Source organism: Dasypus novemcinctus, chromosome 7 (genome assembly GCF_030445035.2).
Source record: "Dasypus novemcinctus isolate mDasNov1 chromosome 7, mDasNov1.1.hap2, whole genome shotgun sequence".
Taxonomy (NCBI): Eukaryota; Metazoa; Chordata; class Mammalia; order Cingulata; family Dasypodidae; genus Dasypus; species Dasypus novemcinctus.
Window position 1 is genome coordinate 77,358,528 of NC_080679.1, and position 15,528 is coordinate 77,374,055.

General features: G+C 41.3%; 1 protein-coding gene across 2 annotated transcripts in view; it reads right to left on the minus strand.

Annotated features, from left to right (window-relative positions):
* Positions 1-252: 252 nt before the first annotated feature.
* The window catches only part of GORASP2 (golgi reassembly stacking protein 2), a 31,853-nt gene continuing 16,577 nt past the window's right edge, over positions 253-15,528 (minus strand). For both annotated transcript variants that reach the window (XM_004460784.5, XM_058300658.2), the window contains exons 3-10: positions 14,746-14,949; positions 14,188-14,274; positions 13,120-13,250; positions 10,083-10,215; positions 7,609-7,732; positions 6,762-6,848; positions 5,662-5,772; positions 253-3,997 (exon numbers count right to left, since the gene is read on the minus strand). In XM_004460784.5, coding sequence (XP_004460841.1) covers positions 3,657-3,997; positions 5,662-5,772; positions 6,762-6,848; positions 7,609-7,732; positions 10,083-10,215; positions 13,120-13,250; positions 14,188-14,274; positions 14,746-14,949 — 1,218 coding nt within the window. In that variant the 3' untranslated portion in view covers positions 253-3,656. The remainder of the gene's footprint in view (positions 3,998-5,661; positions 5,773-6,761; positions 6,849-7,608; positions 7,733-10,082; positions 10,216-13,119; positions 13,251-14,187; positions 14,275-14,745; positions 14,950-15,528) is intronic.

A 15,528-nucleotide genomic window follows, 5' to 3' on the forward strand; every position in this document is an offset into this window, starting at 1 on the left:
ATCTCTGGCTGCACTTCAGAGTCCACTGGAAGTTTTTAAAAACTACAAGTGCCCAGGAATCTCTATTTGAGGTGATTTTAAACTGCAAGCCAGGGCTGAAAAACCACTGTGGGGCGTGGGGGTGACAGCTGATAAAGGGGAAGATCTTCACCTTCAGGTGAGCTGGGGAGACCCAGCCTTCCTTAACATTTAAGATACATATATATGTAAAGGGCAATTCTCTGCCAGAAAAAAAAGCTTTTGACAAAGAAGTAATGGAAATAAAATGCATTTTATTTTCTAATAATATAAATGTACCAGTAGCCAACACTGTTGTCCCCAGCACAACCCAGCCTTGGAATTTTTAACCCCTTCTTCACCTGCTGAACTGTAGGCTCAGCTGAGCCTTCCCTGACTTCAGTGGTCAGACTGTTCCCTTCACTCAGACTCTAGACCCCTTCTCTCTTTTGCTACACATCTGAGACTCTTCATTTGCTGCACTTTGCAGGATCTCAAGAAGTCATCTTGTTTTCCCACCTACATGGTAGGTTCCCTAAGGTAGGGTCAGGTTATCCATGTCGCTATTGCCATCACAGCAGCCCGTGGCCGCGCATCTTTGTAGTCACCAGCAGCAATACTGGGATGTGTAAGGAAGAGTGCGCCATCCTTGAGCTTTAACTGATGTCTCACAAATGAGGGAGAGAACACAAACAGCCATTTATGGGTCTTCAGAACTTACAGGAAAGGAGCTAAGCCATTCCAAGGTAAGTGAGTTTAGTAATGGGCTAAACATTAATCAGAAGCAAAAATCTAAAGGGAAAAGATAAAGTCATCAGCAGACAGTAGGAGTATGTACACCTTAGCTGCCAACGTGGTCAGTCTTTGGAAGCTCTTTCCTCTGCTGCTCATTTCAGGGTCTGCAGCCTCTGGAGAGACCATTGTTTCGTCTTCTGTCCTCCATATTACTGGAGTCAGCATTCTCAGGTGCAAATCTGAGCTTGTTCTCACTGCTTCCCACCCAAGTAGAAGTCCCTCAGTGACAACTGGGTTTTTAAGACAAAGTTCAAACTCCCCAGCTGAGCACAGTGTCCACTCCATCTCCTTGCTGTTCCTCGAACATTCCTTTCCTATCTGGAATGGCCTCTGCCTCCTTCTTTGCCTGCTTTAGAAACTTCCCTGCACCTCTCCCAGCACCCTTGCCAGAAGTACCTCTTCTCTTGGCTCCCATCAGATCTTGGGCACAGTGGAGCTGCGCTGTGTGCTCACATTCAGCTCCATGTTGGGGTGGCAGGGGCTGTTAATCGTCCCTCACTGGCTCCTCTCCTTCCTCCTTAGTATTGGCACCCTGAGATTTAGGCACACGTGGGCATGGAATAGACATTTCCCAGGCTCCCTCTCAGCTAGAAGTGGCCATGGGACCGTTTTGGCCAGAAAGCTGGCAGCCCAGGTGCCAGGTACAACTTCTCTGTGAGGTGTCCTTAAGCAGTACCTTCTCTTCTTGCTGGGTGGACTGAGGATGGAATGGCTGGGGCTCTGAAACCATGAGAAGACCTTAGGGATGGAAACCACACCCAACAGAATTCCAGATAGGAGCTAGGGTTGTGGATACTGCAGTGGACCAACTGCCTCAAACTACCTGAATATGGAATAAGTACATGATCTTGATTAAGCCACTGATTTTGAGGATTTTTGTAATCATCAAACCTAATCCAAAATAATAGCCTTGTACCTCTCTTGTGGGAATATCTGCACTCACTGATAGAGATGATTTCAAAGGTCGTGGGGCTTTAGAGCTCCCTCTCCACCAGAGCGCTTCCCCTGGGTGCCCCGAGCTGCCTCTTTAGTTTGTGTCCCTTAAAAGGTGATGTGTGGACTACTGATAGGGATGCTAGCTTTAACATGTTTCTGGCACCTGGAACTGGATCTACCATTATCTATAAACACTTAAACAGTTTTTTCTGAAGGAAGCAGAGAACACCTGAGCGTCGTTCATTTCAAGGAAGAACCAATGAGCCAATCTTGGTCAAGTCTTCCAAGTATTGCGGATCTCACTCTCATAGAATCTTTTTTTTTTAAACATATGCTTATGGACATTTTTCTGGGAAGATGTTCCAGGACTCTGAACATTCTCTGTGATCTCAAGAGTTAAGAATCACTGCCTCAGAAGAACTACGGTTAAAAAGAAAACAAAAACAAAAACCATTCTGGAAAGTTGAAAAATTATCTGCTTTTCATTAAGGAAGCTCCTTAACTTTTAAAAAAAACATGAGCATGTTTTAGAAAGTAGTAACGACTTGCTCAATGTACCACTTCCTGGAAAGCTAAAAACGGTAACATTTAAATGTGCTTGTGAATATTTTCTATCAGTTATAAGTCCCTTTTCATAAACCATGATTGCAGACTGAGAGAAATAAACTAAAAATATTTATAATGCAAACAAAAGAAACTTTGAAGAGTTAGAGCCTTCTTTTATCATTTAGCTTCAAATACAACCCCAGCTCCAGAAGCAGATGCATTCTAAAGCTGGCCAGCACAGGACCCCTCAAAAATGCTGGCTTGGCATTGGCGACTCTGGTTTCTGGCTGAGTGGTCAGAGGTCAGTCACATGGTGCGTGCCACTAAGCAGTGTCCACCACTGCAGGAGATACGAGGGTTTCACACTAGCACCAGGTCAAAGACTGATGAACTTCTTTCATCTTATTTCAAAAACAGGAATACATGTGTTTAATTTCACTCAATATATCAATTCCAATTAATTTATCACCTCTTGGAAAACTCAGGAGAAGGCAAACATAAAATGTGAAAAGTTACATGAAAGACGTGAGAGACTAGGGAGTGACGAGTACACACATGGCAATTAGAACTTAAAATTTAGATATAACAAGAAAAGTAAAATTACTGTAATTTATTGCTGTATCTATGCATACCCAGTAGCTATAATATTTTAAGTAGCCACAAAGTGCCGCCCTCTAGTTTAAACTGTGCAACATCTCCTTTATTTCTTTTTAAATGCCATTTTATGTTGGACTTACAAGCAACAGCAGCAGATACAAAATGTCTTGAGTAATTTTGAAAGCTCAAAACAAGGATCTGTGTAGAGGCTGATTAAAAAGATGTTCAATTAATAGTGCACACTGTGTAGCTTTAACAAATATCTTTAGTTGGAATTTTCCTGTAAGCTTTAATAGATACGTGACTCACAGAGACCAAAAGTAAAATGTCTCCTTTTCATGGTTTAGTGAGGTGGTTTGCATTCTTGCAAACGATTTATAAAGTACAAGAAATGCCATGAGTACTAGGCATAAAATATTTTGTTTTCTTACAGAAGGAGCAGTAGAAAGACAGGAAACCTAGTGGACACCCTGTTACCACCTTTCCCAAAGATGTACACCCCCAAGAATGGCAGTAGAAGCCTGGCAGCAAGTCACCCTTACAATTCTTTTTGGCTGTTTTAAAACACAAGCACTTTCTGACATTTCCCTCCCTGGCCCATCTATTGCACCCCAACTTGGCAGGATATAAGCCCACATCTTCTTGCTTAGCCTTCCCCTTGGAATTTTTTGCAGGATGCCTACAGATACGATACAAACTAGTATGAAAGTGATGGTAGTTTGCATTTCCAGACGCTCCTGTGGTTAAATAAATATACCACGCCAATTGTGAAGAACGGTTCAAAGTTAAGGTGACTCAGAAGCATGTGCATCTGTAACTGCAGGAAGAGGCTTCTCACTGGCCCGGGCGGATTCGCTGAGTCTGTCCTCAGCAGCAGTGGGGGCATTTGCAGGAGGGGACATCACATCCACTGTGAGTGAGGAGACAGCGTCTGCCGTGGCAGTAGTCATGACAGGGTCGGAGGGTGGGTTGCCGGTGGGTGGAAGGGAAGACAGCAGCTCCCCAGAGCTTGCTGCAGAAGAGACTTCTGGAACCAAAGGGAATGGCGGAAGGAACTTGGATGGCATAGGGAGAGGTGCAATGCCAGGTAAGTCTCGGGAAGGCAAGGAAGGAAGAGGTGGCAAACCTAGGACAAAAATGGCATAGATCATATATCCTCTTAGCACTAAAAGAGCAGCAGTCAGAGTCAAATGACTATTTGCATTTCATTAAGGAAACTGAAGCTCAAGAGAGAACATAAACCACAATCATCACTTTTCCCCAGCTGAAAGCCATGACAGACCTAAACATTCACTGTTCTACCAGCTGGCCAGGAGGAAAAGTTCCCTGGGTTTCTAAGGCCACATGTGACTCAGTTCTGCCCTGAGGGAAACCCAGCTCAGAAAAGCAATGCTTCTCCCAGCCAGGATGGACAGAAGCCCACATAGCAGGTGATGCGGCTACACTGACCAACGAAGGGAGAATTCATACTTGCCCCAGGCAAGCTGTAAGCTAAGTTACAGCTGCTGTCTTCATAGACAAGAGGAAGAAGAGCTATAGGGGCCAAGCCTTCTGTGAAGGTTGTGGAGGGGAGGAGCTAGCCTCGCCGGAAGAACCCAGCCACTATTTAAGCCTAAGATAGAGAACTGTTTATGTGATACTTGTGGGTTTAGGCTGATGATTTTAAAATGCAGAATGAAGGAAGGTAAAATTACTTCTTTAAGAAACCAAGGAAAGGGCAGGTTGTAAAACACAGGGTCAGGGCAACCACTTGGTTGGTGAAAGCCTTAATGTCATGGACTCTTTCAGCTTGGGGAAAGGGCAGAAGAGGTAAGAATGTAAGAGATGAAAGAAAAACAAAGGGAGCACTAAGATACTCCATGTTAATTTAAGTTTACTAATACATCTTTTGTTTTTCAAAATCTCATGCTGAAGACCTAAGTGAGTTGATGAGGATGGGTTAAAAAATATATACAGGTGGTGAATGTTACAACAGGGACATTTATAATCTAGAAATGTTACTGTACACCATGGCATAATAAGATCACTAGCTGGCATCACAGAGGTGCCAAATCACTGAGATATGCAATTAAAAATAACCCCTGGTACGTGGTCACCTTGGTGGGGTTATCCTTAGCTACAAGACCTAGTAGGACACCCGCTGCTTCATTCGGGGGAATAAGTGCTTTATTTTGGTACGTGCAAAATTAGTATAAATACTTTGAATATCTGCTCTCTTAATTATGTGCAGCTAAAATCTCACTTTTTATTAGAAAAACATTTGTTAAGAGTGGAGAATATTTAGCAAACAAGTCCAGCCAGCTGACTGAGAGAAAGTTCTGGTCATCGGCCTGGGCCACATACACAGGCACCACTACTCTGGCAGCAGCTGCCCCAAACCCAGACAGTAATGGGGAATTCTTTCACCACCACTGGGCAAACGGCACACTCTATGCCAAACACCACTCTTTATTTCCACAACCTCAAGGGTGCTTCAGCTGCAGGATGCAGGGAAAGGAGAAAAGGGGACCAGAAGCGGCCAGGCGGAGATGGGAATGCTTATTTGTAGTCTCAAAAAGCTCTTGGATGGTATATTTACCCATGCCCTCTCTCACCTTTCTATTCTACTGTCTCCCTAAGAATACAAATATCATCATTTTTTTAAGCTTTTTAAATAAAAGGATTAATATTTATTTGAAGTAGCTGAAATTTGTTTGCCCTTTCCAGAAAAAGACTGAAAGAGTGGCTTGGTTTTTCTGGTTGAAGCTTATGAGAGAGGGTGATCCTAGGAGGGTAAGATCTGCAACATACCCGGGTTCACGATTTCCGCTAAGCCCACACCTGGCATGATGTGTGGTGTGGGGATGTTGAGATTGGGGAGGGTGGGGAGGTCAGGGAGTCCCGCTGGTAAAGGCATCAGACCTGAAGAGAAGGCAAGAGAAGAACAAAAGGTAAACCACTTTGCCTAGAGAGAAAAACCTTTGCATATTGAAAAAGATTTTGCCCACTTCAAAATGAGAATACTAGAAATCCACTTAATATGTGGCAGTTTTGTATCATAAAAATATTAACAACAACAAAACCTCACTTACCTGAAATATAACTCTATGTCTAAGTGAGTAGATACCTAAATGGGTAAGGGTTAAAAAAAAAAACCCAAAAACTAATGCTGCTAAAAAACCAGAAGAATAAGAAAGATGACAGCTTGAGTGCTTTGGAGAAATGGATGATTTATCTCAGCTTGCACAGCAGTAAAGGGAACTGAAGTTTTCTTTGATGGTGGAGGTTTAACAGTTCCTTTGGCTTTCTTTTTAAATTTTTTTATCCTGAAATAATTTTTAACTTACATTTGCAAAAAAAGTACAAAGAATCCCCATACATACCTTTCCTCTAAATTCCTCAAATAACATTTTAACACACTTGCTTTATCTTTCTGGATGTGTGAACACATTTGTATAATGACTTAATATGTCTGTATAACAATATCCTTAGTTATACAATTCAAGGTCATCACAAAAGAAGTATTTTTGATAATCAGATTGATATCTGCATTCACTGGGCATTAAATTAAAATTTAATTTCAACCTCTCTAACAAGGAGAGGTTGAAGAATGGAATTTTACATGTTCTTTATTCCCAGGTTCAGGCTGCATGGTTGGGAGGAAGGCTAAGTCAGCTGGGGTAAGAAGCCCTTGGCTTGGCAGCTAACTAGTTGGGTAAATAACATCTTTGCTTCCTTGTCTGCTAAGGAAAGTTGCAATTTGTTTCATTTATCACAACTTATTGTGGAGATAAATTTTGGAAAGACATAAAAAGTCATGACAAACATGAGATTTTTTTCAATTTTTTAAAGAAGCAAGTTATTAATAGTGCTATGATCATTAAATATATCTTTAGTCCTCTGCTGATTACCTGGTAATGTACTAGTTGGGTTCATTGGTGGCACAGACGTGAGGGATTGGTTTACTTGTGGTGACAATAATGGTACTGTTGGTACACCTAAAATAAAAGCACATTAAAATTTTTTTTCTAATAAATCCAACTGACAAAGAATCAACAATCAAGCTATATTAAAACAATCCTCAGTGCCCGGCTCCACCCTTACTGACTGACACCACCTGTCATGGTACCTACTCTGCTGATGGCCCTTGCAAACGACTGTTACGAGAGCTTGGACCAAGGGGTTGGCAAATTTCTTATCCCACCCCCAGCTAACCTCACTGGACAGGAGTGTAATACATGATCTAAGCAGGGGTAGACTAGAGACCTGTTTTAGAATTTTGGAAATGGGACATGTGATTCTAGTCAATCTCTACTGGGCTCTTGAACTAGGATTTAGTAACTAGTAACTAGTAAACCTGGGGATACTGGTTTTATTTAATGTGCCCAGTGAGCCAGTGAATGCTGAGAGGAGAATGAAATGAATGGGCCAAAAGACAAAAGAGCATGTGGCCTTTCTTGTGTGTAGGCATGTGGCCACTTAGAACTAGCTTTCATGGACAAGACCTGCTGCCAATGCAGAGCACATTCATAGTTTTCAAGTAGAATTACTTTTTTCCCCCTCTTTATAGTTTGCATTAAGTCTATTTTTCCCGCTATACCCCCCTATTATTAACACCTTGTAATAATAATGACATATATTTGTTCTAGTTTATGGGGGAACAATCTTATGACATTACTTTTTACACATCTATAGGTTGGAGAGAAAAGCAGAATATCATAAACAAAGGAGAATGAAAACAATATATTTTCCGCACACCTGTACTTAGAACATTACTGACAACTGGTGAAGTTGAGCTAATAGAAAGTCCAGACAGACTCTGTTCAATTCCCGTAGTTCCTGGAGGTGACAGAGATGGAGGATTAACTGAGGACAGCTGGACCTTCCAAGAGAAAGAAAGAAAAAAATAAAGAAAGAAAATCACTCAATCTTTTATCAATCTTACAGATCCAGTTTTTGATCACATACTAACTGTCAAAAGTTCTCACCTGGCACTTTTGCCTTTAGATATTCCTAACCGTGACGCATGTGGGAGCAGCCACTGTAAACATCTCTCCATCCTGTAATTCCCTGTCTCTGGGGACATGACTAAACTATTCCTTTCTAGCCACCCCAAAATCATTTCATGCAACCCTTAAAATGCCACTGTTCTCCTCTTCTCTCTCAACATTAAAGCTTCTACTGCTCATAGAAAAAAAAATCAATTGGAAGTCTTAATACCATGACAAATTCCTTAAGAGTTTTCTCTCGATTTCTAACCTCATGAGTCCATTTCATTTTCTCAGTCATGATGGAACGTGGCAGTCATATCTCTACTTTTCAGGGGAAAAATGGGGTGGGGGTGGGGCTTCTATATGGACTACAGCTGGGTCGTTTCACCTCTGAACACTCCAAGTTCTGCTGGCTACAGTGCCCTTTGGTACATTCCAACACAACTTCCATTCTGGCCTCTTGCCTAGCCACCACTTCACCCTCTGGTCTTTTCAGACTACCCCTGAGGCTCATTTAGGGCAGAAAGCACTGATCAGGGGCAGTAGACATGGTATTAAGAGCTTGGACAGGGAAACGGACTTTGGCCCAGTGGTTAGGGCGTCCGTCTACCATATGGGAGGTCCGCGGTTCAAACCCCGGGCCTCCTTGACCCGTGTGGAACTGGCCATGTGCAGTGCTGATGCATGCAAGGAGTGCAGTGCCACGCAAGGGTGTCCCCCGCGTGGGGGAGCCCCACGCGCAAGGAGTGCGCCCGTGAGGAAAAGCCGCCCAGCGTGAAAAGAAAGAGCAGCCTGCCCAGGAATGGCGCCTCCCACACTTCCCGTGCCGCTGACGACAACAGAAGCGGACAAAGAAACAAGACGCAGCAAATAGACACCAAGAACAGACAACCAGGGGAGGGGGGGAAATTAAATAAATAAATAAATCTTTAAAAAAAAAAAAAAAAAAGAGCTTGGACATGTAACTAGACTAGTTCTGGCCATGAGCCAGTGTAGGGGAGGGGGATTATACTTCTTAGGAGCACCGCTCACTTTATAATCCTGCATTTTCTTTTTGGGCTACTTTGCTTTTTATTTAGCTGTGTAGGCAAGATTTAATTATTCCTGGATACTCTAATCAAGAAACATTTAAAAAGTCTACAAGCTTGCTCAGGTAGTGCTTATTCCTTAAAAAGTCTCATTTTGATTCTGTAATCACCCCTTTACCAACTCTTTCAAAAAACACACCCAGCTCTCTCTTTCTCAAACAAGTTTCTTGAAATAGCAAGCACTATCACTATGTTTCACACCCCAGTCACTCTGTATGTATCTCCCCACCCTGCCCCCTTAATCTGGAATTTGTACCCCATCAAGTCCTTAAAACTGCTCTAGACCAGGAAGTGGGCTGTCACTCTTTCCCTCAACTGACCTCTCCACAGTACCTGGCATAGCTGACTGTGCTCTTTGGACTTCTCCTCTGGAGCTACTTATGCTGTATCCCTTTTTCTGCCCACCAATGCTAGGGTTTTGTTTTTTGTTTTTTTAAAAGATTTGTTTCTCTCCTCTCCCCTCCTTGTCTGCTCTCATGTCCATTCGCTGTGTTCTTCTGTGTCCACTTGTATTCTTGTCAGTGGTACCGGGAATCTGTGTCTCTTTTTGTCCTGTCATCTTGTTGAGTCAGCTCTCCGTGTGTGCAGCGCCATTCCTGGGCAGGCTGCACTTTTTTTGCACGGGACGGCTCTCCTTACAGGGCGCACTCCTTGCGCGAGGGGCTCTGCTATGCGGGGGACATCCCTGCGTGGCACAGCACCTCTTGCGCACATTGGCACTGCACGTGGGCCAGCTCATTACACAGGTCAGAAGGCCCTGGGTTTGAACCCTGGACCTCTCATGTGGTAGGTGGACACTCTATCCATTGAGCCAAATCCACTTTTCTAATCCTAGGGTTTTTAAGATTAGGGTAAATACTAGGGTTTTAAGATTATGACCTCAGCCTCTGACCCACCTAGGCCCTAACACCTACTGGGTCACATTACCCTCTCTTTGAAGATGACTCCCAAATCTGAATCTCTAGCTGTGTCTCCCTTCCAGTCCATATATTTAAGTTCCATCTGGATATCCTACAGGAACCTTGAATTCAACAATGTCAATACTTAACTCATTATCTGCCCTATTCGAATTATTGATCCCACAGTATCTGCAGCCACTTGACTTGTTTTGGTGGAAATTCTACGATATAATCAGGTGGTAAAGTTATCTTACCTCTGTAAACCCATCTTTAAGAGGAGTAATAGGTGTACCAGTCATTTGTCCTGGAAGAGAAATTTTCTTTCCTTCTTCAAACGGGCGTGTAGGTATTCGATGCAAATAGCCATATCCAATGCCACATCCTAGGCTATAAAAATATTTTTTCCTTAATCATTTTTGTTATCAATTGCAGTCTGCATTTCTTTGAGATGTTTGACAGATAAAAACAAAATTCTATTACTTTAAATAATGTCATCAGTCTCTCCTGACAAGCTATATGAAACAGCATACTTCTCCCCTCCCCCACCAGTCACTATCTTTACTCTCCTTTATTTTGCAAGCATTTATCACCATCTTCCCTCAAAAAAATGTCAGATCCTTGAGGGTAAAGACCTTGTGCTTACTGGCACATGGCAGGTACTTAATTATTTGCTGAACAGATGCATACAACAGCCTTTCCGCCAAAGAAGTCAACACACTTTAGTATGAGGATGTCATTTATATACCCATAGTTCTATATCAGAACTTGACACATCAGTTGAATATGTTTAATCCAGATTCCACTTCTCAACTCTCTTTTCACTGCCACCAGAGATGGTGTTCCAAAAAAGATATTGTCACACTGCTTTTTCAAAAAATTTCTCTTCCCCCACCCCCAACTGTCTGCTTTCTGTGTCCACTTGCTGTGCGTTCTTCTGTGACCGCTTCTATCCTTAACAGTGGCCCTGAGAATCTGTGTTTCTTTTTATTGCGTCATCTTGTTACATCTGCTCTCTGTGTGTGCGGCGCCATTCTTGGGTAGGCTGCACTTTCTTTCGCGCTGGACAGCTCTCCTTACAGGGCACACTCCTTGCGCGTGGGGCTCCCCTACGCGGGGGGTACCCCTGCATGGCATGGCACTCCTTGTGCGCATCAGCACTGCACATGGGCCAGCTCCACATGGGTCAAGGAGGCCCGGGGTTTGAACCATGGACCTCCAATGTGGTAGTTGGACACCCTATCCATTGGGCCAAGTCCGCTTCCCCACACTGCTTCTTTACTTAGTCTGCTGGCCTCCTGATATTCCATTTTCCTTCTTCCCTTTGGGGAATTACTTCCATTCGGGTGTCTGCCCTGCCCAAACCCCAGGGAGTAGCTCATGACTAGAGCCAGACCAATCAACTTCTCTTGCCCAGGGCTGTAGATCTTGGGAGTGACAGTAAAACCAAAGTTGGTTTTATCGCCTCAATGGAATGTTGATGAAATTTTCTATTAGTTCTTCCTATCTAAATTCCTACAGGTGATGTGAGTTCTGGGCCCTTTCCAAGCCTGGTTCACTAGCTTTTTTCTTTGATTATAGGCGCTATTTCATATCAATAAATTCATTTCTGTTTATGTCAGTTACAGGTAGTTTCTACTGTCTGGAACCAAAGAATGCCTACTGATACAATATCATAGTCCTGCTGCCCAAAGTACATCCAAATTTCGGACCATGGTATTTAAGTCCCTCCGTAACTGTGTCCAACTTATGTTCCCATCATGATTGCTTTTATTTCCCAAACTACTTGATACTTTCTAAGTAGGCCATGCACTCATACCTCTGTGCCTACCCCTGCCAATTATTTATTATCTTCCTGAGTACCACTACCACCAAAAGCTGGGAGAGTAGGCAGTTGCTAACTTCAGCTCTCTGTTACCTGAACCTGATTTGTTTAATGATGCTTCATACTTATTCCTTCTTCTCTCATTTTCCCTGCCTCCTATCATCAAAACTGCAATTCTTTCAATGGTCTGGATCTCAGAGAGATTTAGAAGAAAGATTAAATAATTTATGCTAATCAATGATAACCTCTCAGAGGCAGCTGCATTGTAAAACAAGGTGCTCATTAATCATAACCAAGTGGTGGAAGAGAAGGCACTTGCAACACCACCAATACACACTGCAAACTGAAAAACATACCCCAAGAATGAAATTAAGGAAAATATGAGGCAATGAATGAAATGCAGTCAGCCTCAGAGGAAGGAACAAAAACCAAGGGAGCAGATATGCCAAATACACTGTGAGAATACAGACTCAGGAAAATGGTCTATATGGGCCTGCCTAAAGCAATGGCCAGTCAATATTACTGAGCCTGTCAAAAGAAAAATGCCTTTCACAGAAAAGGGATAATTGGCACTGAGTCTGGAAAAGAAGGGCTCCAAAAGAACAAGAATGTAGCAGTATTTACTCAACTTAAAGAACCAGAGATAGTCTTTGCTGTTGGAATTCACCATCTGCAGAATCTCCTCCTTGCATTCAGTTTCCATGCTCACTCTTATGGTACTAATCTGACTGAAGTATTCTTCTTAACTGGAGAGGGGGCATTTTTCTATTGTAACCTGAAAAACTGCCATTTCATTGAATATGGCAGCTTCCTTGCAAATTTAGTTTATATGAGGCAGTCCCTCTGAAATCAGTTAATCCAAATACCCCAAGAAGATAACATTTCTGGATATTTATACACATGGACAATGGTCAATGACTTTGATCAACCATTGTCCCAGAGATGCCAGAGTCTTAGATAATACTCCTACCTCACTTTTCTCAAACTGCAACAAGTCTGCAGTGAAACAAGCTGAGCTGAATGATTTCAGACATTTTGGGACCATCAAAACTGCAATTCTCTCAATGGTCTGGATCTCAAAGAGATCTGAGCAAACACAGGGTTTCTCTGCCTGCATCAACTAAGTTAAGCTTTCCCTGGCAAGGGGTTAAGCTTCTACAAATCATTTGGAAAAGCTTCTAAACCCTAGGCCTTCCTATAATTTAACAAAGTTGCTAGCTCTTAGATTAGCTAAAGGAGGAGGAGGAGGAGAAGGGAAGGGCAATAGTATATATCATGTTCCTCAGATAAGCGCTTTAAAAAAAACAAGATGAATTATTAGTTTTGATACTCTGGGTTGGCTCTTTCCTTTTCTCAAGAGGAAGCTTATAACAAATCAATAATTTGTTTCTAAATAAAAATAACCACTATTTACAATATATGACTAGTAAATTTAAGTAGTCGTAATTTAGTCTAAAGATTGACCTTACCTTCCTTCTCCACCCCATGCAGAATTTGGTGTAATAATCACTTCTCGACAGTTATCGGTATCTGTGTTGTACACATAAAGTTTCAATGGTTTTGCTTCATGTGTTTCAATAAGGCTGAACAGATCTTCAGACTACAAAAGCATCATAGGAGAAAATTGTTTTTAATACTATTCTTTAGAATAGCGGGTCTCATATCTGGCTTGGTTATTCTGGAATTGAATCACCTGAGAAACTTTTTTTAGAAATACAGATTCTAGGCACAGCTTCAGACAAATAAATCATTTCTTAAACTGACACTCCAAGTAAAGTTTAATTCAGTATATTAACTACCTACTCTGTGCAAGGCATTGTGCCCAGTCCTATAAGACCAAGTAGCATTCTTAGGAAAACTCTTCTCTATTAAAATCTATATATTCTGCTTTTATTCTCCATTATGGCTACCTGGGTACCTTATTTTTTCCTCCCATTTTTTTAGGTACTGGGGCTGGGAGTGAACCTGGGGCCTCATATGTTGGAAGATGGCATCAGCTACATCAGGTCCCCCAAGTTGGTTTTTTCATTTGTTATTTTTTAGGAGGTACCGGGGATTGAACCTGGGTCTTCATGTGTGGGAAGCAGGTGCTCAACTGCCTGAGCTACATAGCCTCCCCTTCCTCACATTTTTGATTTAGCAATATACAGTTCCACTAACTAATGGACAAGGAAAAGAATGTGACTAACCATAGTTGACTGACTCAGTTTTGTCACCTTAAAGAGCAAAAAGGGAAAGAGAAGTTTGAAATAAATGACCAAAATGGGAATCTGATTTAGTCTTGAAGTAAATAAGAGGTTTCTGTATAATCTATATAAAACCTGTGCAATTGCCACGCTAGTGTGTGCTTTTCCTCCTAGCTCTACCTAATAAGAACTTCCCAGATGTTCTACTCAGCGCTGGTAAGCACAGATGATTTTGATCAGCAAAGACCTAAATTTCAAGTCTAAATGTAATGTACTCAAATATACTTCTGAACTAAAACATTAATGAGAAAGTATTATATAATTTTCACTATTAAGAAATATATTTATTACCTCATTCATGACTGTATCTGCTCCAATGATATAATCACTGTGAGGTCTAAGACCTGCCAGCGCTGCAGGAGAATTTGATTCCACTTCCTAGGATAACACCAAAACATACCCCAAAATTAATAAATAAAATAACCTTCCAAATTTATAGTTCACAATCTGTTGTAATAAAAAATAATCTTTACTTCTGTCTTGTTAGAGATGTCAGATGTAAAAAATTAGACTACATACATTTAAAACTTCCTAACATAAAAATTAAATACTTAATAAATATTTTAAATATTTCTCTAGATATCTGCTTTAACCTGGACAAACCATTCTACTTCTAATGGATAAATCATTAAAAAAATATTTCTTAGGTTTCTGTATTTGCTTCTCTTCCTCAAGTTTTTTCAAATCCTTATTTTAAAAGCAATGTATGCTGGTTTTCGGACACTAGATACAGTCCAACAGCAGCAGCCATACCACCCCTACAATCTCACCAAACTCAGACGGCCACTGTTAAAACACATTACTACAATGCTTCTTAAACTGAAGCAACAGCTCACAGGTGATACCTACCAACACATGCCAAACGTTTTCATTTGCCCCATCAAAGCTGCAGAAACGAATGCTCACTCCAAGCAAGCCCTGGCCACCCCACATGTTACTTGGGGTGACTGATGTCTCTCGTAGCTCCAGTGTTTTGCTGCTGTAGATAAGCATTTTTACAGGTTTTTCGACATTTGCTTTCAGTAGGTCCTTAAGAGTGTCATTGTCCTTATTCTGTGAACACAGAAATCATTTTCCTTAATAAATAAAATGTTAATAGATTTTAACATCCTATGGTCCTATAGTAGTAATATCAGTAATCAACATAAAACATTCAACAGACAAGAGGTAAAACAATGTTAAGAAGTAAAGATTAATTTTTATGTTAGCAACAACTCCAAACTAACTTTCTTCTAATAGTTCACTGAAGATTATAGGATTTGCAACCCACCATTATTAGGAGTCATCTAGGGCTTCAATGATTAAAAACAAAAATGCTTCAAAAGGTGCCAATATCACTAAATGGGGAATAAACAGTCTCTTCAACAAAGGGTGCTGGGAAAACTGGATGTCCGCATTCAAAAAGGATTAAGAACCCCTACCTCATTCATACCGTACAGAGAAATTAACAAAATGGATCACAGATCTAAATATAGGGCTAAAATTATAAGACTCTTAGGATAAAATATAGAGGTAAATCTTTATGACCTTGAATTTAGCAATGGTTTCTTAAATATGATACTAAAAGCACAGGTAACAAAAGAAAATAATAGATAAACCAGACTTCATCAAAATTAAAAACTTTTGCACCTT